Source organism: Pezoporus occidentalis, unplaced genomic scaffold (assembly GCF_034315485.1).
Source record: "Pezoporus occidentalis ecotype Australia unplaced genomic scaffold, CSIRO_AGI_Poc_V1 ctg78, whole genome shotgun sequence".
Lineage (NCBI taxonomy): Eukaryota > Metazoa > Chordata > Aves > Psittaciformes > Psittacidae > Pezoporus > Pezoporus occidentalis.
This window is the reverse complement of record NW_026916137.1, coordinates 2,356,277-2,375,500: the sequence shown is the minus strand read 5'-3', so window position 1 is coordinate 2,375,500 and position 19,224 is coordinate 2,356,277. Positions and strand designations below refer to the sequence as shown.

General features: G+C 44.3%; 1 protein-coding gene across 27 annotated transcripts in view; it reads left to right on the top strand.

Annotated features, from left to right (window-relative positions):
• The window catches only part of RBFOX2 (RNA binding fox-1 homolog 2), a 166,434-nt gene that overhangs the window by 23,920 nt on the left and 123,290 nt on the right, over positions 1 to 19,224 (top strand). For 26 of the 27 annotated variants that reach the window (XR_009961550.1, XR_009961552.1, XR_009961557.1 and 23 more), the window contains exon 2: positions 12,917 to 12,967. The exons of the other annotated variant lie outside the window; for it this stretch is intronic. Coding sequence is in view for 17 of the 26 variants with exons in the window: in XM_062602642.1 (XP_062458626.1) it covers positions 12,917 to 12,967 (51 nt within the window). In the remaining 9 variants the exon portion in view is untranslated. The remainder of the gene's footprint in view (positions 1 to 12,916; positions 12,968 to 19,224) is intronic. 27 annotated transcript variants of the gene reach the window in all.

The following is a 19,224-nucleotide window of genomic DNA, read 5'->3' as shown; positions in this document are numbered from 1 at the left end:
CGCTAATATAAATGAAATGTTTGTTTTTCCTGTCCTCTTTAGGAAAAGCTCTTGAATGAGCAGCATCAAGATGAGAACCAGGAACATTTCGAAAATACAGATAGCTCTGATGACAGAACATGCATACTTTGCACATCTTAATAGCGAAGTCTTCTACATGCCTCATCTTACCACGAGCATCCTCTGCAGAGCCACCGTCCGCCAGTAGTTCTGCAGTTGGTCTTGTCAAATCCTTGACATCTCTTTGTGATGGTGGTGTATGGGCCTGTAGTGAAGAGCAGTGTTTTTTTCTGGAAGTCGTGGAGGTCACAAATCCAAAGCACTGAAGACAGAAGGGGTCTGTGTGTCTCTTTGCAAATTTAATGGGGAAAAACATATTAACGTCTGTGTTTGCAGGCCCTCCCCAATTACTGATCTGAAAACTAGCTACCAAGTGTGGGTAGATTTCATCGATAAAAATACCTTTTCCCTTGTGCATTCTCACAACTCTGTAAATAATTAACAGATCAAGTATGGCAGCTTGGTTTTGGATACTCAACGGCTACTAACTATAAAGCATTCCTTTGATCGTGAAAACTCACTTAAGCAGCTACAGTCATTCATAGAGCAACAGCAGTCTTGAATTGCTCCCTGCTCTGAGGGATGAAAAAAGGAGAAAAGTATGAGCAAACACCACCCATATCTGGTTAGGTTATACAGGATTGGGGATGTTATGATCAGTTCTCTGAGGGAGTAAAAGCTGAATTTTAAAGCGGTGTTAAAGATGCCTGTGTAGAAGGCTCTGAAAGGCATGGATGTCAAGGACTGATAATTTCTAGAAGGAAATGTGTCAGCAAAGCTCATGTTGTTGCAGTTTCATCACTGGTTTAAGCTGTCCTAAAACTATGCCTTTGTTGAAAGAGGAGCCCTGCCTTTCCCCCGATACTGACCATGTGGTCCTGCACCCTCCAGCGTACAGGTGTTTGGGATTACGTGGCCTGTAGTGCCCACCTTTGTTCATGAAGCTAATCCTTCTCCTTTTTGATGGATTAGTTTCGAGGAGGATGAGCAAGCTGATCTGACTTGCAGTGTTCTTCTGTGATCCCTACAGTGCATGCAGGAGGTAAGGGATGCACACTTGGGAGCAAGAGGAAAAAAACAGGGCAATTTCCTTTGGTAGTGAGATTTTTGAGGTTGGCTTAACCTGACTGCAGAAACCATGCTCTTAGAAGGTTTGTATCACTGTGTAGCCCAGGGATGTTCAGTCTCTTTATACCTGGGCCCAGCAGTTTTTTTGCAGAAGAAGGGAGCAGGTAGAACTGAATTTATAGGGCTGCGACTGTCTAGACCTTTGAATAAGAATGTTGGCTGTATTTACAAAGAAATCTTGAGAAATGAAACAAAAAAGGCAAGTGATGCCTTGGCATGGTTTGATGCTTTGACTGGCTCTCTCATCTGCTCTTTGCCACGGTGCCTTTGGTCTGCTCCAGTTCAGGAGTTTGCTATACTGCCAGTTTCTCTGTACCTAATTTAAGATGTTTTCATGTTCAGTGGGAGGGTGGCTTCCTTTTTTGTTTCCTTCGTCTGAATGTGCCACATAAGATACATGACACTGTAATTTCAGGAGCCGAGTGTTTTTAGATCTCTGTTCTGCATTTCATCTGTAGGCTCAGGGACGGAAATGGAACTTCTTGATGCAAAGAAATCTCCAGGGATTGCACGCAGAGGAGGTTTTTAGATTTGTGAAGGAAAAAGCTTTAGGTGGATGTGCTGTGACAATCCCTTCCCACACATGCACGCTTCCAAACCGAGTGGTAATTTCAAAAGCTTTTAAAAATTGTTAGAATTTTAATGTTATTGCCTTCTGGAAGGCTTTGTGGAAAATGGTGATGGGCTGGTGATGGGCAAGAGATGCAGAGAAGTGCCCACAGAGGGCAGGGCGGTCAGAGCTTGTGTATTACACACTCCATATGGAGCAGCCGGATGGACTGGCTGGCTGTGCTGGGGTGTGTGCTCCATTCTGCCCCGTGGGACCATGTCAGGGGACGTGGTGAGGGGGTCTGTGGTTATAGCTGTAGGAGGCTGGGATGGGAAGCCAGCCCGGGGGTGGGGCAAAGGGCACAAATCTGCAAGGAGCTAGTTTTGGTCAGTTCCACCACTGGTATTGTGGCTTGATAATTACATTGTCTTGCCGGCAGGGAAGGGAGGGGACTTTGCTTTTGTGTGGTGCTGGTAGGAATGTGCAGTCCAGGGGTTTTGAGATATCCTGGGGGCGAATTTCTGTGTGTGTGTCTTTTTCTTCCAGAGGCTTCAGACTATCCTTAAAGACAATGGGATGGAACTGAGGCTCTGTCAGGAGGTCGTCTGCTGTTTTTGAGGACTTCTGGGATATAACTAAACCTAAAGCTGGTAAAAAGAGAGAAATGTATCACAGGCTTGTGGGATGCTGCAAGAGAGAACTGTGTCTCCTGCCTGCTTGGCAGACCCATGTCTCACAGCCTCCTATGTGCCTGGTGTGCAGCAGCCTGGTGCTTTAATGCTGCAGGCACCACAAAGATCCCTGGCACGTGTCTTGACCTTTCACAGGCACGATCTGTTCTTACGACCTCTTACTGTTTAATTGCAATCTTATTTTTGTGGTTGATGGCTGTATTTAAACACAGAATGTACAGTAGTATAAGAATATCCAATGTCTGAGACTGCTGGCAGTGTCTCACTTATTTTTCCATTAATACATAAAGTTCTTGGCCCACAAGAGTAGAACACAGGCAGCAGAAAACCACTTTCCCCTTATAAGCAGGGCTAGCACTCCCGTATGGGCCAAACTGAAGAGTTCAGACCAGTTAGAGATATCTCGCTGGATAATTTTGCTCTCTACAGTAACATGGTCTTAAAAACACCTTTGGAGTGGCTTTGGCTTGCTTCTCTGTGCAATGAAATGGAAACAGTAACTTACTGTAAATGCCTAGTTTTGTCCCCATATAGCTGGGCTGGGAGGTGGTTTGTTTTGAATCTTCCTAGCTCTCATGAGTTTTTGGATGCAGCCTTCCAAATGAAGGGCAGGTCTTTCTTCCTTTCTCTTACAATTCCGAAACAAAGCACGTACTGAAACTCCTCTCAAAACTGTTCCACACAGGAGGTGTTCCTCCTTTGGGAGGGAAGGAGATTCTTTGATTAGTGCTCCTTTCCTCCTTCTTTTAACCCCTTTCTAGCTGTGACCATTGGCTGCAGTGGGATGCTTCATACTTCCAGCATAAGTTATTTGGCTAGGTTGGGACATCAGCTATAATCTGCCATACTGAGCAGCTTGTGTAGGGTATTTCTGATAGCTTAGGTAGGATTTCTCTCTTTCCATATACTTAGTAGAGAAGTGTGACCACAGCTACCATGCTGGCATCTCAGGACAGTCATGTTTAGCAATAGTTAGCTTTGCAGGAAGAGTGAGGAGGTTTGTGTCACAGAAGTGGATTCCAAAGAGTCCTTCGTTAATGGCTGAGGAAGCCTGTTATTTTAAGACTTATTTTTATGAATTGCCTTAGCATGTGGTCACATCCCATCCAGACTGTCTGTGGCCCATAAAGAGATGGCACTCAGTTACAGGGTGGGTGTAAGAAGAAGAGCAAAGGTGTGCTTTCTGTAGTGGAATGGCATTGTGTTCTAGCAGGAATCACTTGTGTTACTTTCCATGTGTAATTGCTTAATTGGGATGTTGAAAGGTTAGCTTTGATTTTGTTTTGATATGTTTTTACATCTTTATAGGCAAGTGTGTAGTGCTTGGATGTGTAATTAGAAGAAAACCCCTGAAAAATACTGATGTGTGTGGGAGAGGTGAATAAAGGTAAAGGCAAAGAGGGAAGGGTAAAAACTGCAGGCTTTACTTCCTTGTGGAGATAACAACCCTTGCAAGGGGAGTACCTCTGTTATAAACTGTTACACAGGGATTTACTCTGGTAAAATTCAACAGTCATGACCTTTCCTTTTCCCTTTTAAAATACTAGTGAATGGCATTTTGGAAACAGACACCCTCTTTGTCTCCAGAACATGTGCTGAGGCACTAACGAGCTATCGCAGGCCTTACTGAAAGGAGCCCTTCGGTGGTTGGAAATGCCTGTATCAGACTCTGTTGCCCTTCTCACTCTTGGTACCTTTGAGGCAGTAGGAGAGCATCACCATGCTGATGTGCTTCACATCATGGTCTCTCCATCATCTTAAGAATGGAATTAAGTCTCTTGCCTGTGACTGGGATATTCATCTCTGCTGGAGTGGATTCTCTTGCATCCATGTGTTCATACATGGCACACAGATGAGACCTTTCAAGAGGGCAAAATTCAGGGTGAGCCCTCAACATGCGCAGCTCCCATTTGGGGCTATTCTAACTTCAGAATGACTTGCCATTCATGTTTTCCCCCTGTTGTTCTTACTATGTGCAGTTAGTGCACTGGATGCCCTTTCATGAGGGCTGCTTCTGAAGCATTGTGCCAAGGGACAGAGGGCTCAGTCCTTCTCTGTCCTTGTGATGCCACGTTGGGCTGCCCCTTGTGAGCAGAGAGAGCTGCCATGCTGTGCAGGTCGCCCTCACAGCACTCAAGGGGGTTTCTTCTCTTTTATAGACACCCTTTTGTTCCCCACTCTTGCAGGGAGAGGAGCTTTCCAGGAGGGGGATGGAGAGGCCAGGCTTAATGGTCTTAAGAGTGGATTTATTCTTTTTTTCATTATTTTGGGAGGGGAGGCCTGGGAGTTGTTTCTCTCTAACTGTTTCCAGATGGTGCTGCTGGAACACAAAGATTTCTAGTGTGTTTGGGATGGCGGCAGTGAGACCCTTAGCCCCCCCGGCGCTTCCTGTGCAGCTCCACAATCCTGCAGGCTTAATCAGAAGCAGCTCTGGCTGCCGAGGCACTCCTGAAGCCTGCCTTTTCTTCACCCTGTGCCCCAAGCCCTGTGCTCTCTCCCTCCCCCAGGCTTTTTAACCCCTTGCCATTACGGCTCTGTCCCATCAGCCTGCCCGCCTCGCTTCAATCCTTTCTCAGGCTGGCTTTGGGCACTTACAGTGCCCTGGAGATGGAACTGCATTTGGCTAGACTGCTCGAAGAAATTATGTCTCTGGGGAAAGGAAAGCTGGTTTGTAATGGGAACCTGGGAAAATAATTTCTGTAACTATCTAGGGTAGCTTATGCAATCAGGCCAGCGTGTCCAGGGCACAGAAAATGTCTCTCGCACCTATTTGCCTGCAGCACTTGGTATACAGCAAGATTTTTGTCTGAATTGTGTGCTGTTGTACCTCTTTTTTGTGCCCATTTCCCTAAAAACAAGGCAGGCTTAATTTTCTGTCACAGCCTCTTCACACCCACCTAACAAACTGGTTTCAGCTTTTTCTTCTGCAGGTAACAGAACAACTGTAATTTCCTTCTCAAAATTAGGGGTATTCTTCTTTCATTTTTGCCTGAGAGCAACAGCCTCTGAATGTCTGTAAAATCAGCCACGAAGCTTGTGATAAACTGACATTGCTTCTGGATCTGTGGTCTGTCATCTCCCTCACCTTGTTCTCTTCCATGTTCTCCAGGCTGGTTTTTGAGACAGCAGGAGCAATGAAACCATCTACTAAGGCAGAACTCTGTACTCCACTGTGTGAAAGCTTGCAGTTGGCCTGTTTGAGCAAGCTGGCTTTTTATGCTCTGAGCATGTTGCTTTATCATGAGTGGCTTAGCATAAGTTACATGTGAAATGCTTCCTCAGCCCCATATAACAATTATGGCATCCAAAGGTGCCCCAGTGCTGGATTTTAAAGCCTTGTTACGAACCCTGTCCTGTTGAAGAAGGGTGGAAGTGAACATGAGCTGCCATTTAAAATGCTTCTGCCTGGTAAAAGAGGAGGGAAATCAATATTCTGTGCTGTTGGCTTCTGTGCATGCAGAGTGTCCTTGCATTTGCTTGATCACAGATGTCACACTGTGCACAGTATTCCCAGGGGCTTTAACTCACACTGGATCTATTATTGCCAACCTAGGTCATGGACCAGGAAAAGCAGGCTGTATTTCCTGTATGCCCAGAGCAGTATGAGGATGCTGCCGTATGTAGTCCAAAATAAAACTGTATGGTTTTGTTTTGTACATTTAAATTACACAAATTAGTGAAATCTTATGTCTTTGAGAAGCTGAAAACACCCTTTGGCTCATCTGGAAAACGAAAAAGCCTCGTGGTGGAAAGCTGCTTCTGACCTCCAGAAAGCTACTTCCATTACTTCTTCTTATACCAAATCTCTGTAAAATACTTCAATTTTAGCTCTTCTGTTTTGGCTGTGGAAGTGATTTCTGTGTATGAAAGTCCCCCTCCTTTCTGCAAAATGAGACATCTGTGTTATAGCTTCATATGGACGCTGTCTGCTTAAACACTGAGTAAACTTATTGCACGCTGAATTTAACAGACCTGAAAGTTTCAATCTGTGTGGTTTGGTCAGATGTATATTTGTGTGTATTCCATTCTGCAGCTTCTGCTATACCAACCAGTTGTTATTCCTGTAGTATATACAGGGTTTTGCAGAACAGAAGTTGCTGGGAGGTCGGAGTTAAGAGGTATTTCAATCACAGAAAACTGCGCAGACACGTTTGGGCAGCCTCACCAGGGTGCTCCCTGTGACGGGGATGCAGCCTCCCACTGACTTGTCCTGTTCCCTCTTGCTGGCCACCTCGTGGGCTTGCTTAGCTAATTGCTCCCAAACTATTCGAGCTGTGGTCGGGGCAGGCGGCTATTTTTATTAATCTGACATCAGCCTCCTTTCTTGTCTTTACTGTGTCACTGGGCTTCCCGCCCGGGGAGGCCTCTGGCAGGCCTGGCCTCCCTCTTGGCTGGCCCCTGCTCTTTAATGATGGTGGAGAGGAGGTCCTGCAGGCTCAGAGGCAGGTGACGGGCTGCCTGGGGCTGCAGGGTACTACAGGGGTGGAACCCCATCTGGGGGGCCGTGCAAGGCAGCGGGGTCACGGCCAGGAGCTCTCCTGTCCTATCTGTCCAACATCATACTGGCTCCTGCTTAAAACAAGTTTTTTTTAGGAGAAGGAGAAACCTGGGGAGAGGAGGGCAGGCTGGAGGCTGCCATCACTGCAGCAGCTGGGTCAGAATTCCAGGAAGGAACAGGGGCTGGATGGGCCTGCATCCCAGCCTCCGCCAGGCCCTGAAGCAGGGAGCCCGTGGGTGCTCTTCTGCTCTCCTGGGGGCAGCTGCCAGCCTCAGGCCCCATGCAGTTGGAGCACCGTGTTAGCAGCAGCACCTCCGGTTTTCCCTCCCTCAGGAAGTGTCCTTAGTGATTTGGGTGTGTATGGGAAGCCAGGGCAGTGCTAGCCAGCATGAGTCTTCCCAGCCATCAAGGGCAGTGGCATGCAGCACACTTGGTGTGGCGCCTTTCATCAAAATATGAGGCCTTTAGTCCCCAAACACAACTTAAAAAAACCCTGAAGGGACAGGTAATAAGTAAAATATAAATCCATTTACTTGCATCCACAAAACAGTTGAGGTTGTTGATTTCAGGACACTGACAAAGGAAGCAAATAAATGGAAGTCCTTTGCTAGATGACGTTTGTGCCTCTGGAAACTGGCCAAAAGCTGAGAAGCAAGTTTAATTGAAAATGAAGACGGCTGAAGGGATTTGTCCCACACTATAGATGCAGTTATTGGAACTGCAGAGTGATTAGCAAGAGCTGTATATCAAATTAGGGTAAGTATCGAGGGAGAAGGGTGACATTAAGATCCATTTAAAAACTACTTTAGTTCAGGTTTTCATTAATAATCGGTAATTCACCCTTACATGCTGCTTTTCCCATTAATTTTATCCACAGACAATTTGGGGTAGGGAGATGGCACACACAATTGAGAAGCCAGACTGAATGCATCACATACACTTAGACAAAGAAACGGATATTTCTATGATTCTGTATTTTCTTTTTGCTTATATGCAGTAATTTGTACATGTCCAATGAAGAATTACCTGTTTTCTTGGTAACTGATAATAAGATCAAAGCATTTACAGTTTTGCTTGTGCTCTGCCACAGTTAAAATACTAAAAAGCCTTTTTCGAGCCCCCCCCCCCCCCTTTCCTCCTTGCTGCCCAGCACAGGCTTTCTGTCTTTCCTGCTGTGCAAAGAGTAAAGCAGGAAAGACGGTGAAATGCCTGGGCTGCGGTGAACAGTGCTGGGATTTCTGTCTGGCTCACAAGCTTTACTTTTTCGCAGCTGTCACTTTCAGATTAATAGTTTAGTTGCCAGTGTTCAGCTTTCTGTTTTTGCTGTTGTTTTATTTTTTAACATCTTATTCTCTGTATCCTAGAAAAGTGACTTCTCTCTGTGTAGCACGAGCCTCTGGTATATATATGTAGCTTGTGCTATCTCACCGCTTCAAAATCCCATTTCGCTCTCAGGAGGAACAAATGTTTTCTTGTTGCCTTTATGTCGTTGCTCTTTGTAGTGTGGGGGTTTCTGAAGCTGCGGGTCTCCCTTGCCACTTCTGTCCTGGCTGCTGAGCTGCCAGGAACTCTTGAGGGCAGCCAGAGCAGAGGCCGATGAGCTGGTCTTGTGTTGGTTTTGCTGCTGTTGCTCAGAACCTAGGAGGCAGTTGTGAAACTCAGAATAATTGCATTGACTTCACTTTTCCAGCATTGTCCGGAAAGCAGGCACAGTGCAGATCCAGGGAAGAGATTGCTTGGTCATGTTTCTGAGGTTATCTTTGCAACTGAAAGGACGTGACACTTAAAGTTGAAGCTTGGATGTGGCAGGAATTGATTCTCTGGCTGGGGAAATACGGATAAACTCGCTAAGATAAGAGTTCCTACCAGCAGAGTTTTAATCTGTGGGCTTTAGGTTTAGTTTGGCTGTCAAGAAACAATTGCTAATTGGGCCTCTCTAATTGTTGTGTCTGGCAAAGTGGTGAGTCTGTGATGTAAAATTAATTTGTTCTGGGGTCAAGTTAGGTCAAGGAAAATTACTGCCTCTTTAAGCTAAAACTTACTTTTAAGAAGAAGGACTTCCAGACCTTCCATTATGTTACAGCTGTGACATTTCCTACAGAGGACTCACTCTACTCCAGTCCTCTGTGGCCTTTTGTAAGTTAATAGCACCCGCAGAACTGATCACTTCTTAGTGGTGTGCTGTTTTCTTGGCAGTTCCTCACGTGTTCCAGATGCATCTAATTCAGCAACTTTTAAGATTTATCAAGTTGAGAGGTGTCAAAAAATTCAATGACCCCCAAAGCCCAGCTGTCCTGCTAGTGCAGAAGCATCTCCTTCAGTCATCTGCAAATGGCTGTACTGTGTTTACCTTGTACCCGTGGCTTGCAGTTGTGTCAGACATTACTATTGCAAATGTCAATGGAAAAGAAGTTGTGTTAGCAAGGCTGGGGAATTAAAGGGGGGAAATCTGAAGGGAAGAGAGAGGGTTATAGGCTTCATGGATTCGACGGAGTTGTGACTTCCATCCTGTTAAAACCAGTTGGCTGGCACAGAGACTGTTGCTGGGGTACAGCCACAATGCTCACAGATCCTATGGAAGTGTGGAAGCCCATGTGTGAGATCATCAGTACGGTTTGAATAAAATCACAGTATGTGTTGCAGAAAGCTGATGTACTGTATTAGCTTCTAGGGTTTTTTTTCTCCCCCCTCTAAAGCAAATTGCAAGTACCTGAGAAATGCCTTTCCGTGGTAAACAAAGTAATGAAACATCCCAGTGTCAGTTTGATTTGATTTTGCAGGCTACCACTGCCTGACTCAATTTCTTTACCAATGTCTGGTCTCATGTTGGTATTGAAAGAGAAATGTAATTGTCAGGAGGGAGTTGCAAGAGAGATGGAGCTATCTGGGGATTCCCTCTCCCACCAGGCTGCTGCTTGTTGGCAGGGTATTTATGTGTCAAACATTCCCTCTCTCTCTTTTTACTTCCATCTTGTAAGATTAGTTTTGTGTGTGTGCAGGCAGAGGAGGAGATTGAGTTGTATCCCCAGCCTCTGCTGCATTAGGTCACCCGCTAACTATCAGGGGTTTTCTGTCTGGATGTTGCTTGACTGTCCTGTTCCAGTTGCAGGAGTTTATCACTTTTACTTCTTGTTCTGTTTAGTTTTCAACAAAAGCAAACTCTGTATGGAATAATCATGCAGCAGGCCCTGGATTCACCATTAGTGACCTGTAAAATTGGCAGCACTGGAGATTATTGGCGAGAGACAGTTTCCCTAGGCGCTTCCTGCCTTCTCTTGGAGAGTTAAGTTCAATTAGAGCAATGATACGCACAGCAGGGATTTTGTAAAGGGTTCAGTACTTGGTGGTGGCATTGCTATATGAGAAGCAGAGATATCTTTGGCCTTTTTGTGACCTTAATGCTCTAGCTGCTACCCTCTTTCTAACCTCTGCTTTCTCCAAACTCTAGCTTTCCTAATCTAACCTTCTTTCACCTCTTCTTTTGCCTTCTGATGCAGCCATACCCCTCAAACGTTTTCAGTCTGTGATCTGTGGGATTTGTCTTCCAAAAACAAAGTGCGAATTGTTAGCTGTGGGTTTTGGTCGTTTTTTGTTGGTTTTTTTTTTTTCTTTCCTCCACATCTTTCTTGTTTGTTTCTCTTCCCTAGAGTGAACTGCCCTCAGATCTCTATAATTGTCTTCCTTTTCTCACTCTTGCAGTTTACTTCTGTGGTGAAACCATTCTGTTTCTAGACATGGTTTCTGGGCATTTAAGTTCTTTGACTTTAGGAAATCCCACAAGGTTCTGTTTTGTCTCTTTTCTGCTACAGCCTCATAGTAACAGTCCCTGATGTGAAGAACATCATCCTCAAAATAACGATTTCCTTTCTTCATGATAACTTTCAGCTTGTTTTCTCTAGGGGCAAATTCTCCATTTATTCATTGTTTTCTGTGTGGAAATCTTTGTTTTCCAAGGTGTTGAGACAGACTGCCAGATGAGCATGTCTGAGGTACTGACCTTGCAGGTGCTGTGAACAAGTACTGTTAAAAAGAGTACCTGGAATGGTCTTTTGGGAGAAGACTGTATCTCCTGATACAAAGTGAACATTTATGGCACTTAGATACAAGTTGGTAGACTGTAGCATGTGAGAGACACAATCGCAGAACTTGCAATATGTAGTTACACTGAGGGAGGGAAGTACTAGCCTGCCTTTTCATCATGATGTTGCTTGGTTCTTAATTTCATTCATAGTTAAAACCCAAATGCTTTGGATGGTGCTGTAACTGTCAGTTTCCACTTGCTTTTTCCAACTTCTCTGTCGTTCCTTCTCTTTCTGTATTACTTCTGCTTTACCTGCTTGCTGGCTAGTAGTGTTTGAGAAGAATGTACTCACAGGGTGGTCAACCTAATTAATTACTGTTAATCCCCCAAAACTGGCTGCCAGAAGTTTTTGTTGTCCTTGAAGCTCTAATACTGTGCGTGCTACTATAGCTTTAGTGTGAGACCCTGAGAGGCTGGATGTTTCCTGGCAAGTTTCCATGGAGAATCCCCTGGGCAGGTTTGAGGTAAAGAGGAAGAGAGGGAGGATGAATACAAACTTAAAATAGCACTGCAAGTCCCTGTATTGAAATGTTAGCACCTTGCTTTTAGCAGAAGTTGTGTTTGAAGTGTTCTTGTATAAACTGTAAAGTTGTGCCAGCGACCATAGGCCCTGTATAGGGCAGAAGACTCCTTTCTGGTAGGAGCTGGCCTGTTGAACTCAAATATCCCAGCGCAAAACTCAAACTATCTCAACAAAACCTCTTGCTGACAGCGGTCACACAACTCTGTCAGCTTCGTGCCCAGAATATCTTTGTTTTGACAATTCGGAATTGTTTTGCTGTGTTTTGTTAGGGTCTTCCCCTTTGGCCTGCCTCTCTACCCCTGATTCCCCAAGAGTTGCTGGGGAAAGTGCATGGCTGGCTTTGGAGTTCCTCCTCGCAAGTCATAACAACAGATAGGAGCAGACTTAAAAGCTGATTGTGGAGGGTGGCTACTGCCTTTCCTCCTCCTCCTAGCATTCTGCCAGGAGTTGCTCATGAATGCACGGGTACCAGGGTGAAATTGATACAGGCTTGGTCTAGTTTAGTTTATCCTCCACCCAGAGAGAGGCAGATGCACGCACAGGGCATGTGTGAGTGCCCTCTCCCTGTTTCAAGTAGGAAGTGTTGGAGGGAGAGTAACAGAAAATAAATTAAGAGACCAAAATAAACATTCGGGAAGTATCATGAAGTATGTTATCATAATCCCTACTGCACTGCTAAAATAGAGACAGGTCTGGGAATTTCGTGGAGAGATTCCAGAAGTGTTCGAGGCTCGTAAATCCCCACAGAACAGTGTGATGGGGCTGCCAATAGCACAAAACATGCTGGCTCAGAGGCCCTGGTGGGGTGAAATAAGCAAGTCTAGAGCACTGATCTCCCATTGGGAGTGTGCAACATATTGCTTGGGCTTACTGGGGTGTTTGAAGATACACTGACTGCTTTTAAAGTTCGTGTTAAGCTATTAGTACAGTTTTGAAAAGGAGAAAATTACACTTTATGGCTAGTGTTTAGGGAAACGTTTCTTCAAGATTGGGCAAGGTGGGCGGTAGTTTCTGTAATTTTATGTTCTGTTTTGTTCAGTGTTCGTGATGATAAATGGAGTTCGCATATAAGAATTCTTTGGAAAATTACGAATATTATACACCACTGAAATTACAGAGGGTAAGGCAGGATTAGCTTATGCTTATTTTATGGCTTTTCTCTTTTATTCTTTTCCTTTCTGCACAGTTTGGCACCTGCAGTTGAAAATTAATTTAGGTGTATTGGCTTACATGGAAAATAGGAACTTAGCAGAATGCTTTAATCTTAGCTCATCCTTCCCCCATTTCATGCAGGTTCTTGTTTTTGAGTCAAGACAGATACATAATTCCTTGGTTTCTCTTCCTTGTAACCCCTACATTCACTCTTTGTTTTCTTGTCTTGCAGAACGAGCCTCTGACTTCAGGTTATCATGGATACCCAGCAAGAGACAATCAAGTAAGAGTCTGATTGCAGTAAATGTGTGTGTGTGTCTCTGTGCATTTATGGGTGCTTTGTCCAACTGCTTCCCGGCTGTCTTATTATGGAGTGGAAATGGTTTTTGTTTTATTGTGGAATGCCTGCAGAGATATATGTGGTAAGATGAACCTTTTTTATGGCCTCCAGCCAGTATGTGGCAATGTGCCTGGTAAGGGGTTAAACATGATCTGCATTACCAACAGCTCAGGAAATTCTTTATTCTTAGAAATGTCATAACTTAAAATCACTGTCATAAGCTCCCACTCTATCTCCTCAGTGTTAGTGAATGTACATGTTCAATGCCAGTGCATGCTTGGCCCTGTTTTATACATACTGCTGTATTTCCAGCATCCGGGGAGCAAAACAGCACTGAGTTTTTGTGAGAGTCTGCTTTGCTGGTGGAATTAGGGAGTGACACATCCCATTGGATTGTTTCTAGTATCTGTGAACTTGTCTTGCCTTCCTTTCAAGTCCTGCAGGGCCCCTGCCCCTTGCTCTTATTCAGAATGTTCCCCTACAGCAGTAAAAATCACACTGTTCATTGTGTTACATCTGTAAGCATTCTCTTGCCTCCTAGCACAAGACGGAGAAATCCCAGTTGATGAATTTGTGTGTCGGAAGGAGGAGATGCTTTGGAACAAATGAAGTTTAATGGGTTGTAAGGTACAACTGCCACACATTAAATCTCCCTTCTTAGAATGAAGTGGGGTTTTTTAGTGTTCTGCAGCGCTAATGCAAAGCAGAGTATGAACCAGTGTAACAGGAAATTAATATGCACAGAAAACCAATAATGCAGCACATTTCAGAAATGAGCAAATAACAAAACCAGAATCAAATTCTTCAATACTCTCAGGTACTGCTATATAAAGAAAGTGATTTTCATCATATCTTGATGAGGCCTGAGTATATGTAGCAACAGCTTAATGGGAGATGTTTTTATGAAGGAAGTGCAGCATAGTGTAGCCTCAGCAATTGAAGAGCTCAAATCTTTGGTGCTTGTAACATGTCTATGGGTTTCTGCATAGGAGGAAATTATTCAGAATGTCTACTGGGATACATTAAAGTGGTAACTAGCATGAATAAGTATTACACACTGGGATGTTGTGAGAGTTGGGTTCCTACTCTACCCAGGCTAAGATATGCTGGGTTGGAGAGGCAGAGCCAGTCCCAGATCCTTAAAGCAGTTCATATCTACTTTCAGCTTTTCCATTCTGGTGGGAACCTCTGCACCCAATTTTGCCCTTCACTGTACCTAACTATTTAGGGGTGTTTTCAGGTGTTTCATTTTGGTGACTACCAGCATGTCCCGCTTCACAATTTCCTCCTTCTCATCCCTTAGTAACTCTTCTGATTTGAAAGCCCAGGGGTGCTGTTGCTGGCAGGTCACCAGATCAGTGGAGATGGGCTCAGGAAGCTCTACATCAGCTAGGGTGTGAAGTGAGAATTACAGCCTGAGCAACCTTGGAGGGATCTGTGTGGGTGAACATAGGAGTAATGTATATTAGCAAGTGTGCATATGTATTTCAGATGACAGGTAGCTTTAGGGAGATTTCAGTTTAATTTGTGTGATTTCATTTTAGCAAATACTTGTAAAAAAACCTTTTTGGCCTCCCCCCCCCCCCCTCTCATTTTGGTAATGTCTTGATCTGTGGTGTTTGTCCTTCTGTCTTGCTTTTGGCCTTGAAGCAGCTTAAATTCAGGTCTGGTTTTCACTAATGAGGTTTCAAAGCTTTTAGCTAATTTGATAGGGAGCCTTTAACATGATAACAGGGAAAAAAGTCTTCTGTTGCCACACACTTGGGCTGGTGTGGGAGACAGCAATGGCTGTTCCATCACCTGCCTTTCTGCTCTGGGGAAGGAGGAAGGAAGTGGTGTGGGAATACGTGCAGTGATCTTGAGCTTGTAACAAAGTAATTATGACATGCAGGAGCAATTATGTCTGATTTCCTCAGATTAGGAGCTGAATTTAACCTGGTTGAGTGTAAATCTCTGTGTTTTGTTCTTTCCCATTGCAGTTCTTGATTGTAAAATGCTTGTGCTTTTTACCACAGTGTTTTCCTTAGCAGAAATAGCAAAAGCAGACCTTTATTTTTAGGGCTCTGTAGCCACAGTAGTCCTGCTAGAAATTCTGTGGCTATAACTTGCCCTCTCTTTCACCTTACATAGCATCCTACTGCTTCACTTCTTTGTATGTCCTTTTAATTCACTCCTTCAAGCTCTAAATGCCGTTTAATTGCTGGCCGCAAACCTTTCACTATGCTGTTTTTACACCCTCTAGTGGTTAAATCATGCCCGGATATTCCAGATTATCATAGGTTTTTTTCTTCCTGCTAGTGGAAATATGTGATTGGTTTGAGTCCTCACTTTGGCCATGTGGGACTGCTTAGATCTACAGCATAAAGTTTATTCTGTATCCTTTCCCAAATATTTAAGCATTCTGTCATCATCACACATGGGCACTGAGGCAAATGAGGTGGGTTCATGCTGAGACTGTGTTCCTCTTAATTCTGGTGTTGTGTGATTACCTTACGATAACCCAGAACTTTAGGTTGTTGTGCAGCCCCCTCGTTCCTCACCTGCCCTGCCAGAGTGCTGGCTTAGTGGACCTCTTGTGGTGAGAGGGCCGGGGGAACACATGCTAAGTCATTATGGTGTATGCTTGCCTGAAAAGAGAAGGTTTTGTGTTGCAGTGTATATTACTGGGTCTATGTTACAGCCATGTAAGGAGCTGGAGAGCTCTCTGGGGCTGTTCTCAAGAATTCAAGGTTTGCTCTGTGGATGTCTAATGCACATACAGGAATGGCAGGATGCCCCTCCTTTTCCCCAGAGGTAGGCTGATAGCAGGGACAGTAAAAGGAAAATAAGGGAAGCGTTAGTGTAACATTGTTAAGCAAGAAGAGAACCAAATCTTTTGGTGAGGAGAGCTTATTCTCTGGGGACTGTTCAGTTCTTTATCCCTCTGTTGGGCCTGCCAACAAGACAGTGTTTCTTTTTTAGTAACACGAGCGCCTGCCTACAAGGCAGTGAACCAAGACTTCCTTGCTTCATTTCCCAAACTGTGACAAACAGCTCTGAGGTACTATGAGTTGCTCTCAGCATGGAAGATGACTGTTACAGCTATACTGATATAACTTTTACATACAGACAAACTCATCAAGAATAAATACTTCCAGAAGGCTATTCCATGCCAGCTATGCCAGCTCATTTTATATAAAACCAAGGCCTATGTCATACAGCTCTAGTGCTTTTCATGTCCAAATGTATTCACCATGATATCTGAAATTTGAGTGCTGAATACTGTCACTTCTGTGGCAGTATTTGGCAGCTGCACAGAGTAATTTTGTGCCCCAACAGGAAGCAAAATGGTCAAGAACACCTTGTTTAGCTGCTGCTGAAAGGAAGAGAAGAGGAGAGAGAGGTAATTGCACACACCAGAACTCGGTCAGGATGTTTGAGCTATTAAACCTCTTCTGTTACGGAAAGTGATTCTCAGCTATCACAACGGGTTAGGATATTGGTTTGAAGCCTCTTTTAAAAGCTTGTACTTGCGTGAGTATAATTCTTAAATCAAACTGGGCCATTGGCTTGGTACTAATGTGGTGGAAACACTGTTACCCGTCACAAGTGACATTTCCTTCAACAGCTTAATTTCATTGGCTGGTTTTCCATCAGAGCACTCGCCAGGCTTGACCTGTTGTTCTCACGTATGTAGATGAGACTGCAATATAAGATAGTGTGGGTGCCCATGGCAACTGCTAGGAACAGCTTTATCACTATCCCTTTGGTTTGAGTTCAAGCTTAAGGTGAAATGCTGTTAAATCCTCTCCAATTGTCAGCCTGTTCCCCTGGGTCTTCACTCGCTTGCTGCTTTGGAATATCTGTTGGGGCATGGTGTCTGTGTGCACTCCTCTCCCAAGGGCTACAAGCTGGTCTGGATAAACTGAACTTCGGTGGTGGCAGTCTGTGAGAACAGGAAACCTCCCCTGTTGCTTTTTTTCCCTGTTTGTTTTCTTTGCTTAGTCCCTCCTGACATGTGGAGCTGGGCAAGGAAGCCCTTCATCCTGAGATGTGAAGGGTGTGTGTGAGCTCCCGTGGGGAGGCAGGACAGCAGGTCACCGGGCTTCCTGTTGGAGCTGCCTGCACAGAGGCACTACTCCTGCTGGTGGTCTCTCTGCAGTGAGCAGTGGGGATCTCAGCAGAGAGTTCAAAGGGGCAAACCTCTGTCCTCTCCTTTGTGTGGTCTGAGGCTCCTTCACCTAAATTCCTCTTTTCCATCATGTGGATGAATTGGGAATTTGGGGATATTGGGAACTTTAGCAGCAGCATGGTTTAGGATATCCACAAAACCCTCTTGGTTTAGTATTAACAGGCTGAGATGCTGTTGTCATAAAACAAATAAGAAGTCACCTTCTTGAGGAAAATGGATTGGCCACTTGGTTGTTTTTTATTTGTACCATGATAGCACCAGCCACACTCTCTTTCCAGTGCTGTATTGTCAGACTTGGAACAAAGACTCCCTGTCTGAAGAGTTTGAATCTGTTATTGCTGTTCCTGAAAAGCATCTTGGTTTTTGATTTGTTTTCCTGCTTGCAACTCGCCATGCACATAAACCCTGTAGTATGTGTGCTAACTGCCTTGGTGACCTGTGAGATTGTGGCAGTCAAAGTGTTAAGTTTTTCAAGAGCTAAAAGGGAGGGTTATTTGTGGGGTTTTGGTTTGGTTGTTTACGCTTTTGGTTTGTCTAGACTGTATTTAATACAAGTGCTTGAACTGGGGGACAGAGAGGTTCTAGGAAAGCTTTGAAGTTAAGACCTTACTTCTTGAATGAATAGCCAGGATAAAGATCAGGAAGCAGCTGAGATCCTCCAAACAAAATGGGGAAGACCAGACTTGGTGTTCCTGGTGCTTCTGAGGAGTGCCTCTGTACTTGAAGGCAAACAACCCCAGATTTGGGGTGGGAGCAAGCTAATGAGAGGAAAACTTCTAAGTGTCTTCCTCCTGTTTAAAATGAGGTGAACTAGGATTAAGATGACTAGATCTACTGCTTCCTGGCTTCCGAAGCCTCTCTTCAGGCAAGCAGTGAAATGTTTCCACTCTATACTAGACAGAAGCAAAAGGGATATTCTGTTACTGACATAACTGCAATGTTCTATAGAAACTAATGAGCTTCCTGGTAGAGAATGGGGTCTGGGCAAACATGTCCAACATACTCAGGAGATGAGAAGCATCTGTGAAGCAGCTGCACGCAGAGGTTGTGCAGTTGGATAACCAGTGGGGTAAGGTGGGGGGTTACCATTTAGCACCTAAGCTGTGAAGGATGTGGGGTAATTAAGATGTGTTATGGAAAGGCATTTAACACTGCAGGAGCTGGGAGTTTGAGAAATCCTTTATTATTATTATCCAATCCTGGCTTGCATCTGACACTGTTTATAACTCAGCACATTCAGAAGGTTAAAAAAAAAAAGTGTTGAGAGAGTGGAGAGGGTTAAGTTAAAAGCAACGTAAATCATGATATCTTGGAAGGAAAATAGAGAGCAGAGTGTTTAGCTAAAAATTGAAGGAGGAGTTGGTTACAGACTGAAGTCAAATCAATCAGGATGAGTTGGAAGACAAAAGATAAGATTCATAGAAACTAATGTAGCAATACTTCTACCCTGAATCCAGAGCTGTCTTGGCAAGACATTTGGTTGATCACTTGAAGCACAAAGAAGTGGTTCCTTGTTTTCTCAAGCCAGACTACATCTCTAAGAAACTGCAGGAAGGACTTAGGAATTGTGATTAGAAGGAACTGTAACTCCACTAAATAACTGAGCTTGTTATAAAACTGCTTTCTGAAATGTCACTCTGAACCAAGTCTCTGTGCTTATATTGGCCGCATTCCCCCAAATCTCTCCTTTCTGTTCAGCTTATTTCCTACCATCAAACCCCTTAAATAATACAGGAAGCACAGTGTCTTGCAGTTGACACAAGCCTTGCAAACAGGGCAAATATAGGTCTCTGGCCCTATATTTATTTACCTTTTCCCTTGTGTCTGCTGCCTTTGTGGCCTCTCTGCATACAAACCAGGGAATAATTTCCTTGCAGAACTCCATAAACACCTCCAGCAAGCTCCATACCAGTGCATGCCTTGGTCGTGGTTGCTCAATATCGAGAGGAAAAAGTAACCACGTGGAGAAAAGTTGTGTGAGAAGAAGTTGAGGAGTGCATCCAATTTGAGATATGTGGGAAAACTTCCT